Source organism: Electrona antarctica, assembly GCF_951216825.1.
Source record: "Electrona antarctica genome assembly, chromosome: 10".
In the NCBI taxonomy this organism is placed as follows: Eukaryota; Metazoa; Chordata; class Actinopteri; order Myctophiformes; family Myctophidae; genus Electrona; species Electrona antarctica.
Genome location: NC_136791.1, coordinates 37,762,659 through 37,786,466, shown reverse-complemented (window position 1 = coordinate 37,786,466; position 23,808 = coordinate 37,762,659). Strand labels below are relative to the sequence as shown.

General features: G+C 43.0%; 1 protein-coding gene across 2 annotated transcripts in view; it reads left to right on the top strand.

Annotated features, from left to right (window-relative positions):
* The first annotated feature begins 7,387 nt into the window (after window positions 1-7,387).
* The window catches only part of fancl (FA complementation group L), a 24,152-nt gene continuing 7,731 nt past the window's right edge, over window positions 7,388-23,808 (top strand). For both annotated transcript variants that reach the window (XM_079511619.1, XM_079511618.1), the window contains exons 1-8: window positions 7,388-7,694; window positions 8,831-8,889; window positions 9,566-9,626; window positions 10,726-10,782; window positions 11,458-11,555; window positions 17,140-17,236; window positions 19,848-19,916; window positions 23,537-23,687. In XM_079511619.1, the coding sequence (XP_079367745.1) occupies window positions 7,602-7,694; window positions 8,831-8,889; window positions 9,566-9,626; window positions 10,726-10,782; window positions 11,458-11,555; window positions 17,140-17,236; window positions 19,848-19,916; window positions 23,537-23,687 (685 nt within the window). In that variant the 5' untranslated portion in view covers window positions 7,388-7,601. The remainder of the gene's footprint in view (window positions 7,695-8,830; window positions 8,890-9,565; window positions 9,627-10,725; window positions 10,783-11,457; window positions 11,556-17,139; window positions 17,237-19,847; window positions 19,917-23,536; window positions 23,688-23,808) is intronic.

Here is a 23,808-nt window from a genome sequence, read left to right as displayed (position 1 = left end):
AAAACAAGCAAGAGCAGCTGATATTTTTTCCAGTTTACATTTGCTCAGCCGTCAGACGCCGCCGATCACAACAGCGCGCACGTTCCACCCAGACAGGCAGCACAGGAGCGGAGTGCGCTGGCGCTAATCAAGCGCGAGGGCTGGGGTACATAACAGGCACACTTCACAGTGCGCCTAACAAGCACACTTCACACACTAATCACATGGAGGGGACTTGCTAGACATCTGCATCCTGCAACTTTGGTTTCCCGCCTGGCAGAGACAAGCCACTTGATTATGGAATTATCTTCCAAAGTATTAATAGGTAGTGTAGTAGTAGGGAATAATGAACACATCAACATAAGGAAAGAAGGACTAAGGAGGCGAGAGGATCGAGGATGAGGAGGGGGGGAGAGAGAGAGAGAGAGAGAGACAAAGATGCTGATTGCTGGGGTGTTTTGGAGTTTAAACCACCTTATGTAAAGTGTTTTCTGAAGTAATTGGAGGCTACTATTTAAACGTGTTTCCGAAATGCATGTGCGCTTAACCTACATGCGTTTTGCACTCTCTCTCTCTCTCTCTCTCATTCTCTCTCCCGCTCTCCCTCTCTCCCTCACACGCACACACATGCACACTCTCGTTCTTGTTTCTAACTGAACTTCAATACAGCTTCTATTGATCCTACCTGAGCCTCTGCAGACTTGGTCACCTACACTTCCATTCCCCAGACAATAAACAACAATACATGTACGCACCTCTCTCTCTCTCTCTCTCTCTCTCTCTCTCTCTCTCTCTCTCTCTCTCTCTCTCTCTCTCTCTCACTCTCACTCTAACTCTAACTCTCTCTCTCTCCCCCCCACTGACACACTCCCAAAAATAACGTGTGCACAAAGCAACACCCCCGCGCACACAGAGCAACTATACTATACTTCCATATACACCTATACTTCCCCTCCAGGTCCACAAGAAGACATTGAGGAGAAGTCAGTCGTCCCCCCGGCCCTTCCTGGGTGTTCTCTGTCAGCAGTCCAGGCTGGTACAGATGCACACCTTGTGTAATCCCATCAGATTCATGTCAGACACTGCTGTGGGTGCAGACCCATGTGCCAGCCCTGTAATCCACAGCTAAGACTTCACACACCATGCACCCACTCAAATGGAGACACACATGCATGCATGGCTTGCACACACACACACACACACACACACACACACACACACACACACACACACACACACACACACACACACACACACACACACACACACACACACACACACACACACACACACACACACACACACACACACACACACACACACACAGTGTAAACACTGATACACAGCCTACACAGCCACAAATCCTCATGCAGTGCAAGGGTCCATTTGGTTAAATTTGTGTATAACCTCCGAGTTAAATGAACGCAGAGGATTTTGCTGTAATGCGCCATGATAAAAGACACACACACACACACCACTGCGACACGGATACAGTACATACAAGCAGGCATGCACGCGTACACACACACACACACACACACACACACACACACACACACACACACACACACACACACACACACACACACACACACACACACACACACACACACACACACACTAATGTGCGCCCTCTCAAACATGAGTGGGTGCTGATTGTCGTCTGGTTCAAACTGTGTAGACACAACCATTATTATCACTATGCTGAACATACTGTAAGCCGTAACGTCACCCGCTGGTAGCCTCTCAACGCCATGCAACACAAACAAACACATACTGAACAGAGCGAGGACATGGACATAATTAATAGTGCGTTGCTATCGCTGTATGTTCAATTATGGTTACTATCGCTAGTATGTTCAATTATATGGTTAATACTGAAAGAATAAACAAAGGAAGGAAAAAGATAAAAGGGGGAAAGAAGGGGAAAAGTAACCTCGTCCAAAACGGTTACTTTTCAGGGATTCAAATTCAAAAACTAGATCTACAAGCTCAAAACGAGCTGGCAGATCTGCTACTTGTTTTGTGTGATGCTGTAGTATGACCAAGTATAGGGCAATGTATGAAAAAGAAGAAAAACAAACACTAAAAGTTAAAAAAATATGGAGATACAAGGTTTCTCTTTGTTTGTTCTGAAAAGGAAAACAAGTGAAGAAGACAAGAGGAAAACATGAATAACGACCAAAGCATCCGTCTTTCATTTAAATGTTGTTCTGTATCATTTAATTCCTGGCAGGCTCCTCTGCCCGTGGTGCTCGTCACTGCCTCTGCCAGCGTGACCCATACATTCACTCTCTGGCCTACACAGGAAAATAATCACTGTTCATTTAAGTCTGACTCAGAGACTCACAATTTATACTCTCTCAGACATACAAATCGCAACGCCTCGCAACTCTATTTTTTGAACGTTTTTAAGTGAAAGTTGTCTGTTTGTGGGTTTTATAATTACTTAACCCATGAAACATATTAAGTTAATAAGCTCCTGTGACTAAATAATTACAAATGGATCCATTGGAACACAGGTTTTTTTTTTTCTTTTTTTTTTTTTACATTTTCTGAAAAGTCACAGTTTTGGGACATACAATGTTTCCACCCAACAGCCACTGTCCACATCTGCCACACACAGCGCGTGTAATTGTAAGTGAAAGTGTGTCTGTGTGTGTGTTTATGTCGTTTTGGCAAAAGAGCATTTTAATTCTGTGGATGTTAATGAGAAACATGTATAAATCCACATACAGGTTACTGTTTTGCTGCAGGGGACAACAGCTAAATGGCTTTGTGCAAAGGATTATAATAATTCTTAACCTATAGTAATTCAAAATATAACAAAAATCGTGTAATGTTTTAATTTGATTTTCAAAGAAAATAGTATGGAATAGTATGGAAATGTACTAAAGATAAGACATTGAAAATGTCAATTTCTTTGTTAAATTATGTTTAAAATTTTAGGGATGCAGCCGTGCGTGCGTTTGACTTTGATTATAGTGATGCTTGAAAGAAAAAACAAATAAAGCAAACCAACAAAAAAGAATAATACTTCAAGCAGAAAAGTCCTGGGTGGATTGATAAATACATTTTCTCTCAATCTATTAAATTGGTCAGCAGTTCCATTGGAACAGTACAGATCCATTGTGTACATGCAAAATACAGTGAAAGAAAGAGCGAACGAACGAACAAACGATTAAGGCACATCGGACACGGCAATCCTGCTCATATCTCCCTTCAAATAGATAAAATAAGGGAGGGCGAGAGAGAGAGAGAGAGAGAGAGAGAGAGAGAGAGAGAGAGAGAGAGAGAGAGGCAGGGTGCAAGACCCACACGGTGTAGTTCCAGCCAATTGCATTCCAGAGAAGTGACCATGGCCAGCAATAAACAAAGCACCATAGATCATCCCTCGCACAGACGGAGCCCAGCGCTGGAGGCAGCGGAAGGGAGGATGGACAGAGAGAGAGAGGAGAGACAGACTACAGAGAGTAGAGAGAGAGAGAGAGAGACAGGGAGAGAGAGCTCACCGCCTATGCATCTGCCCCTTGCTATCCCTTCTGACGCTACATTATGAAGCCTTTCTGCATTTGGAGCACCATTAAGCCAGACGCATTGCATGCCTGCAGAATTTCAGTCTGACAGGGAGAGTGTGCGCCAAAGAGAACGACGAGAGAGAGCGCGAGAGAGAGCGAGAGAGAGAGAGAGAGAGAGAAACACACAGAGGGGGTAAGAATATACTCCCACAGCCACTGTGCCAATACGTCCCTTTCATATCTCCCTTCTGTTAAATCCATCTTAAATCATCCCGTTTCCACACAAACAAACAAAAAGAGCATCGAACACTTACCCCACTCCCTGAGACAAGCCACTACCCATTCAGTGTTCATTTGAGCACGGCGTGTGACACCACAGAACACCCTCAGATATTTCTCACCAAAAACAGATGTGCAGAGAGGAGCAGTGAGGTTTCTCTGTCTTTTGTTTTGTCAGCCTCCCTGGGTAGGCTTCCCTATTTGCATCAGCCAGCTTTTTTACGGCTTTGAAGCAGGTGGATGACAAACACATCAATCTCTTCAGGCACATTGTGTGGTGGTGTGCACGCTTTGACACACTCTTCTCTCTCGTCTCTATGTACAGTATAATCACACATTCCAATTGGGTCCTCAGAGCTTGAGAACAAAATATTTGCTGAAAGGAGTTGGTGGATCATTGCGCCGAATAAACCTTATCTAAACTGACAATGGGCGAAACATCGGCGGGTGCATTTCAGCTAAAAAGGCATCAGACATAATGATCAATGACTATTTGATTTTTCACTCTTCACTCACTTACTGCATCAATTTCCAAGCGCTATAGTAAAACCCCTGTAATGACCCACCATAAAATCCAACGTCAAAGCAAACTCTGAATATAAACGTCTTTGACATTTTATCAGTGACCTTCTGTAACTCCACTATTATACAGGCGGGGGAATGTTTAACAAATGTGCAAAGATTCTGCAAAAAGGGTCTAGAAATAAATGTATTCACAATATAGGCTTTTTCAGTGTTCAGTTTTGCAAGCTGTGTAGTGGCATGAGAGGGTTTTCAGATGTTGGCTGCAGCGTTGAGGGCATTCAGACAGGGCATTTGTCTTGCTCCTCGTTTTTGGCAGCTCTGCGGTGGACGCTTCTTTGCCTTTGTGGCCACAGGGTCAGCCTGGGCGAAGATAAGTAACAGTATAATTCACTCCTCTTGAGCATGTGGATATGACTTGAGAGTGATATGGTTTTACATTATCCGAACTGATTTGACTTTTAAAACACTCCAACTCACAGTTTTCTTGTTTCTCTAATGTGCAGTAGTTCTTTTCTGTGAATTTCAAGAACAGTGTACAATATCTGCCATCTTAGCAGCATCCCATACAAAATGACCATATTTTTGCAAAAATGCTTGTCCTAAGTCTTGGCATACTCTCAGTGTCATAGGCTCCAATGAAGTTCTAGCAATGTCAGAAATATTGTTCATCTACGGTGGCTAATGCTACGATGAAAGTCAACAGGAGACCGTTACTGTAACACCAATACCTTCAAAATAAATGAAAGGTCATTGTTTGTGTGAACAGAAACATCAATTGTAAGGGTTTTCCATGGATTCAATGGTTATCTCCTGGTCTACAAACTGCATGTGCAGTCAGTTTGTGAGTAATGGTTGGAAATAATGCTTTACCAACCTTTGGACAATTGCCAACCCTTGTTGACATTTTCTACCAGGCCAAGACTGGGTCAAAATATTTCTGTTTTGTTTTCTCAAGGCAAAAATACTGCCAGGCATGTGCTTGACATATTATGTCGTCTGACCATAGGTTGTTGCCTCCTCATAGAACGTTTGAGCCGGCGGTGTCACTCACAAAAAAAAGAAAAGAAAAATAATTCTACAAGCCCACAACAGAACAGATCTGCTATTTTCGGCATGCAAGTAGCCTACAAATTAAGCATCAATTCAACTTAATAATCAAAATCAAGATCTTACCTTTTTCCCATGGTACAGTATGACTTGAACATAGGGTGGTCAACATCACGCAGGATACAACTTTCTTCTCCAGCAGCAGCATGCTGTTTTTGTTAGATGGTACTTCTGGGAGTACGAAGATGCAGCTTGGAGCCTCCTGGATGAGGGAGGTTAGGACCTTGCTGTTCTCATCGTCTGCATCCTGGATGCCACCAAGGTTTCTGCATTTACAGTAGACGTATACGGTAGCATGTTGTCAGGATAACTCCACATAGAATAGGCCTATTCCTTAATCAAGCTTAAAGGTTTCATGACATTCATTTTCATTGTTCCTTTAGGTTTTATGACCTCAATTACACTCAAACAACCTGTGTCTGTGAAGCCTTTTGGGCTGCAATGAAAACAGTGAAAACAGTGACATCTGCTGGCAAATCCCATTGTCATATATGGGATTTGCAGGCACTTACATCACACTCCACAGGAAAATCAGAGCACTTGTTTGAGCCAGAAAACCCCAGACCACAGAAAATCTACTGAATGTTAAAAGTTCTGTTTTTTTTGGTTAAAATAAATAAATAAGAAAAATTACAAAAACATTTTTCATGTCACAATCCCTAATCCGTTTTAGCTGTTTTTATATTACATTTTATGTTGATGGATCCAAATATCAAGGAAAATAGGTATCTTTTAAGGCAGTTATTCTCAAACTTTTTAAACTCAAGGACCCCCAACGACCCTCATAACTCCTGAGAGTGTACAACACACTCTGAGTTATAGAACCATAAGGATAGTAAATCATTAATTAAGCTGGGGACCCCCTGGAACCCCCCAAGGACCGTGGAGGTCCCCAGTAAATCATTAATTAAGCTGGGGACCCCCTGGAACTCCCCAAGGACCGTGGAGGTCCCCAAACCCCACTTTGTTTTATATTAACTTGATATTGATACATATTTTCTTTTCTTTTTGCATCTTGGCTTTTTCCTCACGCCAGGTGAGGTGACACCGTGACCCAAATGACTGAAAACACGTGCAGTAACACTCCCAGCATATGCTTACACAATTCTGAAGCAGTGAAATATGAAATATGAAATATGTAAACAATGTCTGTTTTAAAGTAGCCTACATCTAACTTTTATTTTCATTCTAATTTTTTAGATATATTTTCTTCCCTCATATTATCTTAGCTATTATCTTACCCATGGTGGTTTTACGTATTTCCTGAGGCAGCATCTTCAGATAAATCTTCGGACACATATGTCCCACTATAATGACCAAAAAAAGCATAAACCAATGTATCCACTAATAAACGATGTAAAGTGGTTGGAAGGGGTAAAGAATATAAGTTTAAAAAGAATGTCAAAAGTTGTAATAATGTAATGTTGTCTTTTCCTTCACTCCTTCACGAACACTTCAAGCCAAGGCTAATAAAGTTTTGTGTATTCAAGTTAGACAGTTTACGTCCAGGGTTGCCAGGTCTGCTTATTATAAGATACTTTAGGCTTGTTGTTGCGTTTTGGGGTGGCTTGTTAAGCCTTGTTGTTTCTGAAGTGTATTTTATTTGGGCTTGCTTCCTAAATGTTTAAACCAGTGGTTTTCATACAAATGTCAAGGACCCTCCAATTTGGCACATATCTGAAAATATTTAGGGACCCCCATTTGTGTATTTAAAATGTTTCAAAAACACGACGCGTTGTGTGAGCTTGTATATAGGCTATCGGTATGCTATTTTAAATTACGTAGCTGATGTATTCAATATTGCCCAGTGGCCATTCCAGGGCTCCTTAGTTCATGATGTGGCAGGCCTACAATATTTGCTTCTCTTTTTGTATTGTTTTCATAGACCTGTTTGCTTATTTCTCTCGCAGAATCTGGCAACACCATAGATATATCTTACGTCATGTGTCACGTGGATGCTTTGTTTTTATCGCGGGACGGAGTGTTGTGTTTGTGTACAGTATTTACTGTTAGCTGTCAAAAATAAAGCCAACGAGTTTCGTGACATGACAGTCTCTCTTGTTAATCACAATATCAAGAGGGGACTTTCGATCACTGAGGAGGGATATTTATTTTCTTGACAGTGCAGTCAGTTAACCGTTGGACTCCAGCAGTTAGCAAATACATGCTAAGGAAACAGCTGTTTAGAGTAGTATGATCATGGAGAGTTCACTGATTAAAGAGAGTCCTCTATTGTTGCCCCTCAACAAGGAAAAGACGGTCTATGACGGATTTATTACTGTTCAGGTAGTACTCGCTGGGTTAATGTAATGTAGATATTTTAGCCTCGAGGGGCGAGATGGTTTAGGGGCGACCGTACCTGATACCCTCTGCATTATAATACCTTGCATGTTGTAAGTCTCACTGGATAAGAGGGTCTGCTAAATACATACATTTTAAATGGAGGTTAATTATGTATTTTAGCCAGGGTGGTTTTCAGCACTGACTGGGGAGTGGGGACTATTGCTGTGTTGTGTTCACTGTTCAGCTTTTGTCCAGTGAAGTCACAGTGTTGCCAGAGAAATGTTGACATAAGCAACAGGTTGGAAAAAACCAAAAGACACCTTTGAGCACTTTTCAAATAATCTTGAAATAAACGGTGGAATATCTTAAACATTCTAACAACACAAATCTGGGTATGGGTCAGGGCTCATTGGCACAAAACATTTTCAGATGGGGGTTTAGGGACAAATCTTTAATCATTCATTTGGGGGTCCATGACATGAAAATATTTGAGAACTACTTGTTTAAATGATAATTTAACAATACAATGTGAAAGCTTAGCAACCCCAAGCAATTTTACAGAAAAATAAGCCCAAAAGTCACTTATAATAATGGCAACACAGCTTGTGTCCCACACTCCCAGGTCTATAGTGCTCCAGTGGGACTCCCTCTTTCATTGTTTTGTTGCCTGCCCTAGGTTGTGCCTAAATCTTAAATTTAACTTCACCAAAACTAGGCCTAAACCTCACCCTAACCCTATACCTCACAAACACTATGCCTACCCTAACCTGAAGTTCTGAACCCTAACCTCACATAAATTATGCCTAACCTAACCTCAAAAACACGTCGACCTGGGCGAAACCGGGAAAAGAGAGTCTCCTGTGTCTCTGTCACCAGCAGCACAGCTGCACAGTATAACCTTCAGTGTACTGTTAATAACCCTTGCGGGTCCATTTGGTTACATTTGTACACTATCAGAGTTACAAAGTGGTTAAAATTAACACTGAGGATTTAACTTTGTGGGATCCACTGCTTTTACATAAAAGCTTATCTATGTCAGCGTGAGGCACAGACCCTGACAACGGCCTTGGCGAGGCTAGATCTACTGCATCGTTGCTGCAATGGGATTAATGTACATCTGTGTTCATTTTTCTTGGCAGGAAAAAGACTTCAGAATAAGAATCTTGCTGCCGCTAGATCACCAAGTCAAACGGGCCAAGTATACATTCTATTACCTCCATTTTCATAAGAGCTTGAACTGAATATCTAGCATAGAGAAATCGCACAGATGCGGTGCTGTATACGATACAGGCCTTGCACTTTAAAGATGGGAGGTAATGCATGCTATTGTTGTCATCAAGGGAATACACAGGAGCACACCGGCTCTGGTGATAAAGGCAGCTCTGCTAGAATGAAGGCTATTTCTACTCTAATAGTAGATGGAATATGTGGTGTTACAAGTAACACAATCATTTCATTTTAGTTTCCATTTATATCGCAGATATTATTTTCACAAGCAATGATCATTTAAACATCACTACTGTGGTGGTGGGTCTTGTTATGGGAGATGGATACACACTAATAACGCAGATTATTGATTTGCTGGACCCTGTAACACAATGGAAATGATAACAAGGGAGATATTTCATCTGCATGGATTCTCTGCCAATGTAGCCTTCTCAATGATCATGCCAAAACGCATTGAAGTCATATTTGTGCTCTAGACTAGTAAAGACTACCTGCCTGATTACTATTGAGGAAGCGGTTGAGTTGTAACCAGTAACCACATCCTTAACGATGCGCCCAACTGCCTCCTACACAACTCCAGTACATCTCCAGTTACTACTTTCTGTGGCCGTAACGGTTACATGTGTCGGATGCTGTTGCCCTTGTAGGTTCCACTGTTGTTGGCAGCTCAAACACCTGTTGCGTGGCTACGAGCAAATAGTGAAACAGGTGAGGTCGAAATCGCCGAACCTGTTCTGCTACATTATACTGTTATACTTTTGTGTGCTATTGTGTGTTTTTGTGTTGTGTTGTTTCGTGATGTACTTAAAGTGGAATTCAGACCAATTCGTCTAGTCTTTGCAATGTCCTAGTCTAGTGCTTAAATGGTATGTTCCAACGTACGGCGGTGTCTCGAGCCAGAAATTGCCAATCTACAAACTCAGAATGCATGGATGTGAGGTTGTAGTTCTGCTACTGTTAAGGCAGTCTGTAGGACACAATGCTCAGAAAGACATAATAATGAGGCAACACGATGATTCAGAGTTTGGAAGTATTAGGATTTACTCGAGTAGGAGCCAAGAACTTACATGACAGTTCATGCAATGGAAACCCCAGTCTGACTCAAAGAGTAACATGGGATCACAGCTTTTATAGCGTTCACTCCCCCAACCCCCAACATAGCCTCCAGACTTGACAAGAAATGGGACAGTAACAGAGTAACCAAACAGCACCACAGGGGTGTGACAGATGAGATAACATCAGAGTGCAATAAAGGGGTATTATTATATGTTTGTATCTAAATTTCTACGACACTACTTTCGGAATAAAGTATAAATCAGGCTTAAACGGTTTTGTCTTGTTGCAAATCTTTGGTCTGTGCAGTGACTAAGTTTTACATGTGCTGACTTCCGGCTGACCATGCAGTCATGTGTGTGTGTGCATGCATGTGTGTATTTTCTGACCAGCCATGTCCCCCATGCTTCCTGTCACCTCATCAAAGTCCGCCTCACTTGGAAGCAAGAGAAAAAAAATATTTTTCACTGCTTAATTAACATTGCCTTGAAAATGTCCCTATTTGTTATGGGGCCCCTCAGGGTTATTTGGGCGAGATTGATATTTCACCCCGGGCTGCAAAGTTCATTATTTTCACAGCCTTTAAGCTATCATTAATTATTAAAGCTGGTGGCAGCCCCCATTAATCACAAACAGTGTGTTTGATTTGAATGGCTGGCTGACGAGGGAAGGAAAAAAAAGAGAGAGACACTGCCACTTCATTATCCTCGCCATTCATGGATGTCTGTTCTTCTCATTTGACTCTTCTTCACAGAGGCTGCAGCACTCGGCCGATCTTGTCAGCTTTCTCCTAGAGTTGAAGACTGTCATGGTAAGGTGGCAGGAATGGCGCCTTGGTTCATGGTGTCACATAGGCATTGACCCGTATGGAAATGGAAATAATGTGGCCTTTGGCCATCATCAATAGCCTCTACTGTGAGCAATACATGTATATATACAGTAGCTCTTTAGGTTAATGGAAAAACGTGGTAATTTGTTGGAAACAGACCATGGTATCGTATGAGATTACAGTTTATAAAATGTTTATGTATGATTTACTTAGCAGGGTTTTAGTGGAAAGCCTGTATGTAATATTATGAAGTGATGATGATGAGATGATCATTTGCTTTGTAATTTGGGTTTAAACCAAAAACGGTAACATCCGGTAAGTATCTCGTTTTCGAGAGGGTACTATCAGGCTAGTACCCTCTCGAAAACGAGATACTATATCTCAATGGGGTATTCCTAAATGAAGAATTTCAAACATAGTGTTGGGATTGGGATCACTTAAACACTTTCAAACTAGAAACCTATAGCATTCAACCTGTTTTGGAATGTTATTGGTGAAAAGTTCAAAATGTTTCAAATCTATCAATCTATAAACTCACAAGTCACAACGCTTTTCAAAGTGAAAGCTATTTTTAGTTTAGAATAGAAATGACAAAATTAAGCAAAAAGAGATTAATATTAACTAATTATATTAACATTGTATGTGTGTCTGTCTCAGGAAGTAGCGATGAAGAGCCATCCTGAGTGTCGGTCCATCCCTCCTCCTCAGTATTACTCCCAGCTTATCTCTGAAATGGAGGCGCTCGGTTGGGACAAGTAAGTAATTTAATACCGTATGTTTGGTTCTGATTCACCATCAACACAAAGTGTGTATCCAACTGAAACCACGTAAGCACGCATTGTCCACTAGTGGGGCTCTTAGCCCATTTGTTAGACTAACCCCTCCTTTGATAACATAAATTGAAATGTTACAGTGCAAGTCGCTTGCCAGGTGGACACACCGGCTTTAGCCTATGCCTACAACTTAGTGCCGTGTAGCTATATGACCAAAGAGGAGACACAACCTTGTGGGCGTGTACTCTGCTCCTCGTGCATCCATTTATAGGTTTTTAAACCAAAAGTCGAAAACCATCAGAGACTCTGAGAGAAGTATTTTACAGAATTTGATCAAAGGTCGGGAAGTCGAGGTGCATGCAGTTCCATAGAACAGAGCCTTTGCAACGGCACTATCTCAGGGCACAAAAACTACTTTCTATTGTCTCTGAATGTAAATATCACCAGCGGCTTAAATTAGTTCACAGAGGAAATCAAACCAGTTATCAAATAATTATGTTTCCCTAATGAGTAACATGGTAATGTTCCCCATACCCCAACTCGCCTGATCCCAAGACACACCGAAACTAATTTGCCTGTAGAATTGCTTGCTGACGGAGCTTGTTTAGTGTGTGATCCAGAAACCAACTTTGGGTTTTCCCTGATCTCCACAGAAGGCTAGAGATAACATCACTGTAGGGATGGGGTGCTGCAGGGGTGGGGGTGGGGCAGAAGACTGTATGAACACACACCAACCTTTTTATAGGCCAAAATGAGGCTACCGGAATTGATTAACTATAGCCTTAAGCTAGGTAGTGACATTACTGGGACTCATTTACAAATACAAAGCATGCAGGGAGCTGAAATGAACAGAGAGATGGATGGATAGATGATTAGATAGATGTAGATATACTCATAAGGGATCAGATTAAAGAAAACATCTAAACAAAACAAATTCAAAACAAAAAACTCCAACTTACATTACTAACCCATACATTATTTTATTTTTTATTTTTCCTGGCGCTAACACAGGCTAGGATAACGTTGCTCCACATTACCGGACTGCTCTTAATGACTTCTTTATTTTTAGTTATTGAGTAATAGTTAAATCCAGGTCACGTTTAATAACTCCTGCCCACACCACAGCGGCGACAAGACCCCGCTAATACTGTCATCTCCTTCTGTCAGGGTGGGGTGTGTGGTTGGAGATGATCTGTCCTCCCCGAGCATGGATTATGCCTCGACTCCCCACGCTCATTTTCCACTTTTCCTTATTAATGACCACCGTCTGCAATTATGATATTGGCTGAAATGCAAATGGCTCTAATTGAAGACTCTCAGGTTTTAATAGGAGGGTGGTATGGGGTGAGGGGGAGGCTGAAGGTATGCGGAGGGAAGGGGACCGACATCATTTGGACGTGGCGTTATGCTTAGGAGGCATTATACACAGCGGGCCTCAATCTCCAAAGCACTCGAGATTCGTTTAGCGTCTTAATTGGCACAGGCCACGCTAATGGCCGCCAGGGATTTTTCTGCTGTAATTCTACCCGCTGATTGGGCCAGGTAAGATTATTTTTTCACTCCCCTCCCTCTCTTTCTTTATATCTCTATGACATGTTCGCTTCTCTCTATCCTCTCTCTCTCTCTCTCTCTCTCTCTCTCTCTCTCTCTCTCTCTCTCTCTCTCTCTCTCTCTCTCTCTCTCTCACCTTTACATATTTTCTCTCGCTTAATTTTTTTTTTAGAGTTTGGAGAGAGTGGTCATTTTAATTGGCTGGAGAAGGCACATCGTGTATTAATTAATGGGAAAAATGAGGTCAAGTAGCCATGGCCGCCGGCGCCCGGTGCCCCCAAACACAAGCCTGGCATAGCTGGGCCTCATTATGGGCACAGCTGGCACTTCATGTCCGCTGTGTCTTTGTGTGGCTGCAGAGTGTCTGTCTTCACAGGGTCTTATCACAGTACTGTCACACTGTCAACGTGTCTTGTTCTTTTTGTGAGGCCAGAATATACATGTACAAGCAGGCTAGGCTGAGCTCGAACAAGCGACCTAATTAGGGCCCCACATGAAATGCGGGGTCTGTCTGTCTGTCCGTCCGTCTGTCCACAAATGTTCTTCTTCTTGTGGACACTAGGGCGGGGCCCTTTCTGACATGTCAGAGTTATAGTTGCTGTTTGTAAAAGTTTGTTGGTGCATAGTCCTTGTTTAGACAGCTTGGTTAAAAAGAGCAGAATCTACTTGAACAGATAGGATTACATATCGTCCTTGTATGTCTTAAACCGTTCCCTTTTCATGTACCATTTAAAAAATCTAGCAGATCTACAAGCTTGTAGATTAGCTGGAAGCTGACACTGGTGCAGTTTGAAAGTGTGCCTAATAAGTGAAGTCATTTTGAGTCACTACAATGTTCTATCTGCACTCTACTGTGTGTCTATTTGTTGACTAGAGTTCATGCTTACTCTGCTTACCCCAACGTCACACTTGTAAGTTGCCCTGGGTAAGAGTGTGTGCTAAATTGTGAATTGAGATCAAATCACTACTTTATGTTTCCTTTTAATTAAAGCAGACTGTGCAGTCCAGTCATAATATTTCCTTTTAGACAAACCATAGGAAAGCAGAGAGAGAAACAGTGTTGGGGAGTCCAAGGTCAAAGGCATGGGATTCTAGGCCAGTAGAGGGGGGTCATGACAATGAGGTCATTTGAGGGCATATACTCTTTTTTTGTGTGTGCATATATTAAGCCCCCAGTGAGGCTCCCCAACGTTGAAGCACTCGGCCCTACTGGTTAGAGAGTGAACTGCAGGCGGACCCGTGGATTAATGACGAGGAAACCCTGTGCACCTCGGCTTTAACACTGAGCAACTTCCACTGAAATGAATAGCGGGGGGGCGGGGCTATCACACCGGTTCAATCTCTATCCTTTTATTACTCATACATGCCTGTATTATGTTGGATTATTTGCTAAAATAATGAAAACATATTGGTGTTTATGGTTTTACATAAAAATGTGTTTATAGCCTGGTTCGCCTCATTAAACCCTATATTAGAAACCATGTGATGGTTTGGTTATTATTATTTGCGATCACAAAGTGAGAGCTGGTTGTTATTGTTAGGGGTGTGAATCTTTCAGTATCTCACAATCCGATTTTGATTATTACGGGCACGATTCGATTAAAAATTCATAATATTGTTTTTTATTTAGTACAGGGGGCTTTCAGGGTGTACTATAGTCCACTGCACCAAAGGTGGTGTGACAAATTATGGCATGTAAGTGGAGTGTGAAGAAGTCATTTTGTGTCATCAACTGATTGCAATAATGTACACAAAGTACACAAAGGCATATTGTAGATGTGCACACACTCCCAACAGACACGTATGTTGTGTGCTGGTGTCGCATGCCACAAATAGGGGTAGATAGCTTGTAGATGAGCTATTTTCAGCCCACAATGAAGTATAAATCAGATTTAAGCCTACATTGATGCAGAGACATACACATGCATAACAAATAGAAATGCAAAACTTTACAAATGCACCCACTCACACATACACACACATACACACAAGATCACTCACACATACACACATACACACGAGAGAGCCGTGAAAGTGTCGCGCGCCACGCTCTGAGCAGCTCACTTGGCTGCGGAGTTGCAAATGGGAAGCACTCATCAGTGTCCCCAGCAGGACGCCTGACTGTCACGCTGTTTCTTTCCATCATCGCCAAGCAGTCCCTGCTACCCTGGGTGGGAGACCCCACAGGAGAGGAGAGGTGGGGGAAACGAGGCACAGCGAGGAGGGATGCACCGATAAGAGTTTTTTTCACTGAAGACACCACCTGGGAGTGCAGATATTTGGAGAGATGGAGAGATGCAACAGAGACTGGAAAAGTAGCCGTGAAGTGAGGGAGGGAAGGCAGAGGGAAGTTTGTTGGTCACTATGGTGTGATGGCATCTTTAGAAATTAATACAGATTTAAATGTGCAATACAAATTTAATTTCATGTTTCATGATGATGTGGGTCAGTTGTGATTAGAGCCAGATCGGCCATTATTTGACTTATCGGACAGCATCGTTATCAGTAATTATGCAGCTGATGTGTCCTGATTTTTGACCACATTCATCCTGGCGTCCCAATTTTGGGCATAGGGGAACATTTTCAGTCTTCAAAACGCAATACGTTTGAAACTTGTAGATAATAATATATTTTTTAACTTGAATCAAATTAATTTTGTCAAATTATTAGATTATTATATATATTTTCTTTTTTGGAAATATCGGTAAATTGTGCGTTAGGACTCCAAATTCGGGATCGGCATTGGACACAAAAATATGGTATTGGTCAAGCGTTAGTTGTGATCTCTTCCTGTCCTATTAGATACCTGCAAGCATGCCTATGTGCTCCATCCTTGTGCTCCTTGTGAGGACTAAAGAAGGATTGTGTGTGTGTGTGTGTGTGTGTGTGTGTGTGTGTGTGTGTGTGTGTGTGTGTGTGTGTGTGTGTGTGTGTGTGTGTGTGTGTGTGTGTGTGTGTGTGTGTGTGTGTGTGTGTGTGTGTGTGTGTGTGTGTGTGTGTGTGTGTGTGTGTGTTCGTTCATTTGTGCATGTGTGGCCTTCTGCGACTGTCTGCGTGTGATTCCGCAGCATTTGATCGCGTGTAAGTGCATGTCGACGCTGTCACTTTTTTATGAGTCGGCAAGCCCCGTCTTTCTCAGACGTCGTGTCCCATCATTCCATCAGTCCCAGAGTGCACGTCAGCCGGTACAATCCACTCGCATCACTCCTCACTAACAGACACCATAAATCCTCTGCAGAAATACGCCAGTGTCAGCCGGCGGTAGTGAACACACGCCGCGCCCCGTAAATCTGATGTGTCCTTTGTTTCCAACCTTTAGAAGGCTAGAGTTCACTTGTTAAGTGGAGTAACAGTATGTACTGTTAAGTATAACTTAAAAGTAAGTGTTGCACAACAAAAATGCTGTATGTTCAACGGAGAGTCGTGTTAACACTTTGATCAGTTGAAAATGATGACATTTTTGTTGAGAAAAATGTCGCATAACACTTTCACCGAAGCATTTCAGGGCTTATTGGTCTGCTGCCCTTGAATGTAAGGCCATTTCCAGTGATCGTTTACTTGGTGCCATATTTTGCCAATTTGAAAAGTGTACTCGCACTGTATCGGTCACGTAGTTAAGGGCTCATATCCAGTACCACATTCAACAAAGTACTTGGCCTTGGCCAGCACATACTGTATACATGCTGGCCAAGGGTTGAATCTCATGAGATAATTCTCTCCCGTGTGTCCCTCCCTACACTGTCTCCCATTCAGTTTCCTGAAAGGGAGACAAAGTAGGTTTTATTAAACGTAACTAATCATATGAGTAAATACAGCTGTAGTTTGGTGACTAAAGCGTTCTTATATGGCCATTAAGCTCTTCTGTAGTCTGACTGACTGCGATGGAGGCAGATGCAGTGATGAATGAGAAGGACTTGTTTACGGCTCAATATAGCTTAAGAGCTGCCATGATTTATGACGGAGAGTGTCTGCTGTCGTTGGACAATATTACATGTACAACACTGTGTGTCCTCAGGTTGGTCTTCATAGACACAGAGTTCTGTACATTGAGATTGAAGGCAGACGACTCCTCTGGACGGCAGCACGCCCTCACTGTTGTACTGAAGGCCAAGGTACAGTACTACAGTACGGAACTATCACCCACATGCACTTAAACACACCATGTACTGTTGTACTGAAGTCTAGTACTACAGTACGGAACTATCACCCACATGCACCTAAACACACCATGTACTGTTGTACTGAAGTCTAGTATGGAACTATCACCCACATGCACTTAAACACACCATGTACTGTTGTACTGAAGTCTAGTACGGAACTATCACCCACATGCACCTAAACACACCATGTACTGTTGTACTGAAGTCTAGTACGGAACTATCACCCACATGCACCTAAACACACCATGTACTGTTGTACTGAAGCCCAGTACTACAGTACGGAACTATCACCCACATGCACTTAAACACACCATGTACTGTTGTACTGAAGTCCAAGGTACAGTATGGAACTATCACCCACATGCACTTAAACACACCATGTACTGTTGTACTGAAGTCTAGTACTACAGTACGGAACTATCACCCACATGCACTTAAACACACCATGTACTGTTGTACTGAAGTCTAGTACTACAGTACGGAACTATCACCCACATGCACTTAAACACACCATGTACTGTTGTACTGAAGTCTAGTACTACAGTACGGAACTATCACCCACATGCACTTAAACACACCATTACGCCTGAGTCCAATTTAATGGTCACACAAATAAAAATGAATCATACAATTAAGGTAACACACAAAGAGACACTCCCTGTCTTTCAATTATTCACACACACACACACACACACACACACACACACACACACACACACACACACACACACACACACACACAGACACAGACACAGACACACACACACACACTAGGCCTGCAGCTATCAATTATTTTCTTATGGCGATTAATATGTTTTCGATGAATCAAATCATTGAGGAGTACATTGTAATCGACAAAAGAAAATACAATTGGCTTTTTATAATCAGCAACTTTATTAATTTCTCAGATTAACCAATTAGGCTTAGCCCTATTTTATACTTTTATAGTACAACAGTGTAAATAGCTGATCTACAGCTATGCTGATTTGTGCTGTGAGCTTGTAGATAAAAATGTAAATATCAAATACAATTATTTCATTGATATTGTATTCAAATTGATTATTTTCATAAACAATCAATTTGATTGATTGTATTAATTGTTGCACCATTAAAACAAACAAACGCACACACACACACACACACACACACACACACACACACACACACACACACACACACACACACACACACACACACACACACACACACACACACACACACACACACACTCAGAGTGAAACCACACATAAGAAATATTCATATCACTACACCATCCGGAGACATGATTACAATGACCCATTATTCACACAGTCATCTGTAGTCAGTCCAAAACGAGTTAAAATGTGACCAAACATGTCCACACATGTGGTCTGTTCAATTTGTTGATAGTGAATCAGTGATTTCCATTCTGCAGGCTCTAGATCTAGGTCATACTGCAGAGACCAGGGCCAGCCTGCTGTGACCGAGATGTAGAACAGATAGAGCCACTCCACGTAGACCTCAGCATGATAGAAAAGCCATCTACTGTATCTCCACAGACATGCATCAGGATGTCTGGTATTCGTACACGTGCTTCTTAACCACTTGAACCCTAGCATCCCTATTCTGGGGGAACATTTGCCGAAAAATAGCACCTATTCGGTGAAGAGATTTGGTGTAGAGGGAAAAAAAGCATGAAAATACAATATTCAGCTACAAATACCTCAAATAGGTATACTGTACGTCAGGGTTCCCCAATTAATTTTCCTCAAGGGCCATATTTTGACAAGGGTACCAGGCTGGGGGCCGAGTCCACACGCGTGAGGTCGAGGTCTTGCCCTGAAAGTTCATTTTCAGGGCAAGACCCCATTTGAAAAGGATGCCCAGTTTGACATGCATAGGCTACTGACCCCCATTTAATGCCATTTATATCTGGGACCCCCCCCCCAAAAAAAAAAATCTTCCGCGGGCCGCAAGGGGGCGCTCCTCGGGCCGCAAATGGCCCGTGGGCCGCCTATTGGGGAACCCTGCTGTACGTCAAGTACTATCTCCCTTCTCTGAGATTCTTTCTATAAACGCCTCCCATTCAGGACAGTCCCTCCAGTTGCATACAGACACACACACAAGCACACCCACACACAGCCAGGTGGGTGACAAGGCCAGGTGAGATGGTTTCAAGGCAAACGGATGCCACCTAAACCCAGGTGAGATCCACAGGGACCCGGGACCATGCTGAGATGTGACCCTTTGCCCACCCCCCCCACATACACACACACATGCGCGCGCACACACACCTTTAGATATAAATAGTCCAGAGTCCTCGCTGAGATGCAGCTGGCTGGCAAAGCCCGCGCCAGGTCACCTCTCAGAGGGCACATTCAGAGAGAGAGAGAGGGAAGAGGAGGGAGGCTGGGAGGAAGGAGGGGTGGACAGGGGGAGAGGGGAGGTTCAGGGGAACGACAAAAGGCAGTGAGGGGTGGAGGAGTCGAAGAGGGGAGAGAAGGAGTTGACGTCTGTCCTGTCCGTCCCATGACTCTTCTCTGTCCTATCTGTCCTGTCCTACATGTTGTGTCCTTCACCACAGCACCCTGCAGAGACACCTGACTGCTCAGCCGACCTACCTGTCCCCCTGGACCTCAAATGGACGCCACAGGTACAGTACTGTATACAGACACACAAATCTGGAAACCAGACCCCTTAGGTATACACACACGTTGAAATAAAAGTTATCATCGTCATTGTCACGCCACTGGAGAGCTCATCCGAGGATGACCTAGAGACGGAGACGTTGCGAGAGGTTAAGTTGATTTGGAAAGCCAAATTGCCTCTGAACAGCTGCTTATTTTGCCAACACGATTCACTTACTAGTTATGACAAACATGCAGGGACTAGTACAGACTGGAGCACGGATAGCCTCGGAAACGAGCACGGAAGACCACCTGTGGCCGTGTGCCATGATGAGTGGATTACACATATCTGCCCTAGATATTTCTAGTGGTCAGGGGTCCTGACACATTTGCATCTTAATCACATGAACTATTTCGACCCTATTTTTGGGCATGGCATTACAGCCGAACATTTTCAAAACAAAATAGCAGATCTACAAGCACACAATGTGATCAGAATCAACCATATTGTCACATCTATCGTCTACAGGTGTAAAGATTTGTTTTTGTGAAATCGTTTTTGTTATGACCATATGATGAAGTATAAAATAGGGATTCAGTGATTAACCTCAAAGCCTGCATCGAAGGTGTTCAGTTCATCTGGGTGAGATGCAGATACTATGGCAGTGGTTCCCAAAGTGGGGTCTGCGGGTCCGCGACACTTAGCCAGGGGGTCCGCGAAATAATTCTGATTTGCCAGTGAATTATGGTATGTGTGATATGTGAGTTTACCATAGTCACAGTAATCCTTAATCATATTTCATCATTCAAGGGCTTTTGGATAGAAATGAACAGACTCCATGCAGTCACTTTCAGTTAGAGCGCTATCTAAATGTAATGTTGCAAATATGCTTATCGGTGTTGCGAGGATGAGGGGGTACCTGGAAAAGATTCTTCCCCCTAGGGGTACCTAGGCCAAAAAAGTTTGGGAACCCCTGCTATATGGCACACATTGCAGTTCTGTATGACAGTCACAGTACTGTGGTAAGATAGTTCTTTCCATGAGAAATATCTCAATCACAGAGAGAGCAGCCATTGTTCAATGTGGGCCACTTTATCAAGATTTGCCGGCCACCTTGACTGAGAAAATGTCTTTGTATCTTGTGAATTTCACTTGTACAAAACTGAGTTTCCAAAATGCATAAAATGCTGACCAGCAGCACCCACCCCAATGTTTGTTTCCGTTATCCTTTTTGAATTGAATGTCATTATATCAGGCTTCATATCCGGCTACGTGACCTTTAATCTTACACAGTGTATTTACATATAATTAATAAGTGAGCCACTAATGGCAATTGGACGTCCTGTAGCCGACTTAAAAATAAGACCTGTGGCTTATTGATTTCTGCATTTATATCATTATATCAAAATGAGTAGTAGTCATCATCATGTCATTAACACACTATTCCACCCCCACATTGCTTTAACCCCCGCTTCTACAAAGCAACACATATACACACACAGACAACGCAGGCGTGTAATGTCCACGCACGCACGCACGCACGTGTGTGTGCGTGTGCATGTCTGTGCATGTGCATGTGTGAGCAAGAATGAAAGACAAACGGATGCAAATAAAGGATCAGAAAAGCAAATAAAAGTAAATAAATTGAGAATCAAATACCAAAAGAATGTAAGCAGAGATGCTAATGTGTGAGTAGATTGTGTGTGTGTGTGTGTGTGTGTGTGTGTGTGTGTGTGTGTGTGTGTGTGTGTGTGTGTGTGTGTGTGTGTGTGTGTGTGTGTGTGTGTGTGTGTGTGTGTGTGTGTGTGTGTGTGTGTGTGTGTGTGTGTGTGTGTGTGTGCGCTACATGGCAGGCGTACAGTGCAGAGCAGATCAGAACAGCGTTGCCGTATGGAGGCTGTCTGCCTGCTGAGCCGCTGATGGATCTCCCCCACACCGCAACATGATGTGTGCGTGTGTGTGTGTGGCATCGCGTGTGCACGTGAACGAGCGTGCATGTGTCTTAATACATGTGTGCACACAGCTTGATTCGTTCTCACGCTGTGATGTGTTCATATGCACGTGCATTTGTCTATTGTGTGTGTGTGTGTGTGTGTGTGATACATTTGCATGGACCCATTTATTTTGCGTGCGTGTGCGTGTGTGTGTGTGTGTGTGTGTGTGTGTGTGTGTGTGTGTGTGCGTGTGTGTGTGTGTGTGTGTGTGTGTGTGTGTGTGTGGGGGTAGGGCCTGTCTGTCGGCTGTCCTGACATGTTCATTTGAATGAGTAATTATTGCCTGCTCCGTCTCAGGGCCAAGACATGCCACTCTGTGTGTTTGTGCAGAACTGGATGGCAGAGAGGAATACGATGCTGTGTGTGTGTGTGTGTGTGTGTGTGTGTGTGTGTGTGTGTGTGTGTGTGTGTGTGTGTGTGTGTGTGTGTGTGTGTGTGTGTGTGTGTGTGTGTGTGTGTGTGTGTGTGTGTGTGTGTGTGTGTGTGTGTGTGTGTGTGTGTGTGTGTGTGTGTGTGTGTGTGTGCGCGCGCATGTGTGTGTGTACCGTACGTGCAAGAGGGAGAGGAGAAAATCTGCCCTTTTGTTGTATGCATACAATACAAAGACGGTCTCAGTTCTGAGCACGGTGTTGCACTAGTTGACATAGAAAGTGAGTGAGATGTCTAATGTTAATGAACATGTGAGTGTTATTACAGTGTGTCTGAGTTGGTCAGCAGCACCAACCAGGAAGTACTCTGCAATTAGAGCTGCAATAGTAGTTAATCAAACAAATCAATTTAAAACATAATCGGTAATTCAATAAAAAAATAAATAATGTAATGGACTCTGCTGCACTGAAAAGCCCTCTCTCAATCACTCCTTTGCCTTATAGACCAGGCCACTACACAGTGAGTTGTGCAGTCTAGTTTCTGAGAGGGTACAATGTTACATTTGTAACAAAATGGTGCAAGACATAATATTCTTCCACTCTTACCGTATATCCAGGATATACATATATATATCCATCTTACCAGTCCTTGTACACAATAAAATCCTCAGTGTTCATTTACAGATTCACGTTTTACAATCTTGAGTTAAATTGACACAGAGGATTTGACTGTATATTATTTGAACAGGGCTCTGAGTAGAGTCACACCACTGGCATTAATTGGGCTGTAATTGCCAAGGCTCTCCCGCACCTGGACGATGCTTAATTGTGTGCACTGTGCTGGCACAGTGACCCATCATTTGTGGTTCATTTTTTGCCCCCAATTTTTCCCTCTTTCCATCTTTATTGCTCTCCCACACACCTCCATCAGCTTCCCTATTTCCATCCTGTGTGTGCGTGTGCACGTGTCTAGTAGTGCATGTTCATCATGTCTAGGGAGTTTGTGTGTCTCAAGGCTTTATGGTGCCTGTGCACATCTGTGCCCTGTGTTTGAGAGAATGTGAGCGTTCTCTTCACACCAGTTAGTTGAAATTTTACCAACTGTTCAATCATAATCAGCTATTTCAATTCACCGTATCCTCTTTAGGCCTGAAGTTACATGTGGCTTGTGTGCGCATGTGTGTAATTTGTATGTGTGCGTGTCTCGTAGTCTGTGTATAATGTGTTTAGGTGTTTAACTAGGGAATTGACTAATTGTCCCATGGCATGCTGTGGTCTGGTAGAGCACACTGGGCCAGCTCCATGCTCAGTTCCTACTGGTCGTGGAGTCCCTGGCAGGGTTCTGGGAGGTCCTGGATGAGATCGATACAAAGACCTGGGTCCTGGAGCCAGAAAAACCCAGCCGAGCCGACACTATGAGGAGGATCGCTATAGGTACTGTAAAACACACAATATCATATCACACAATAACACAGCTACAAGTATCACGTATGCATGTAGTACTGTGTTAACAACTTACACTGACCCCTGTGTGCGTGCGTGCGTGCGCGTGTGT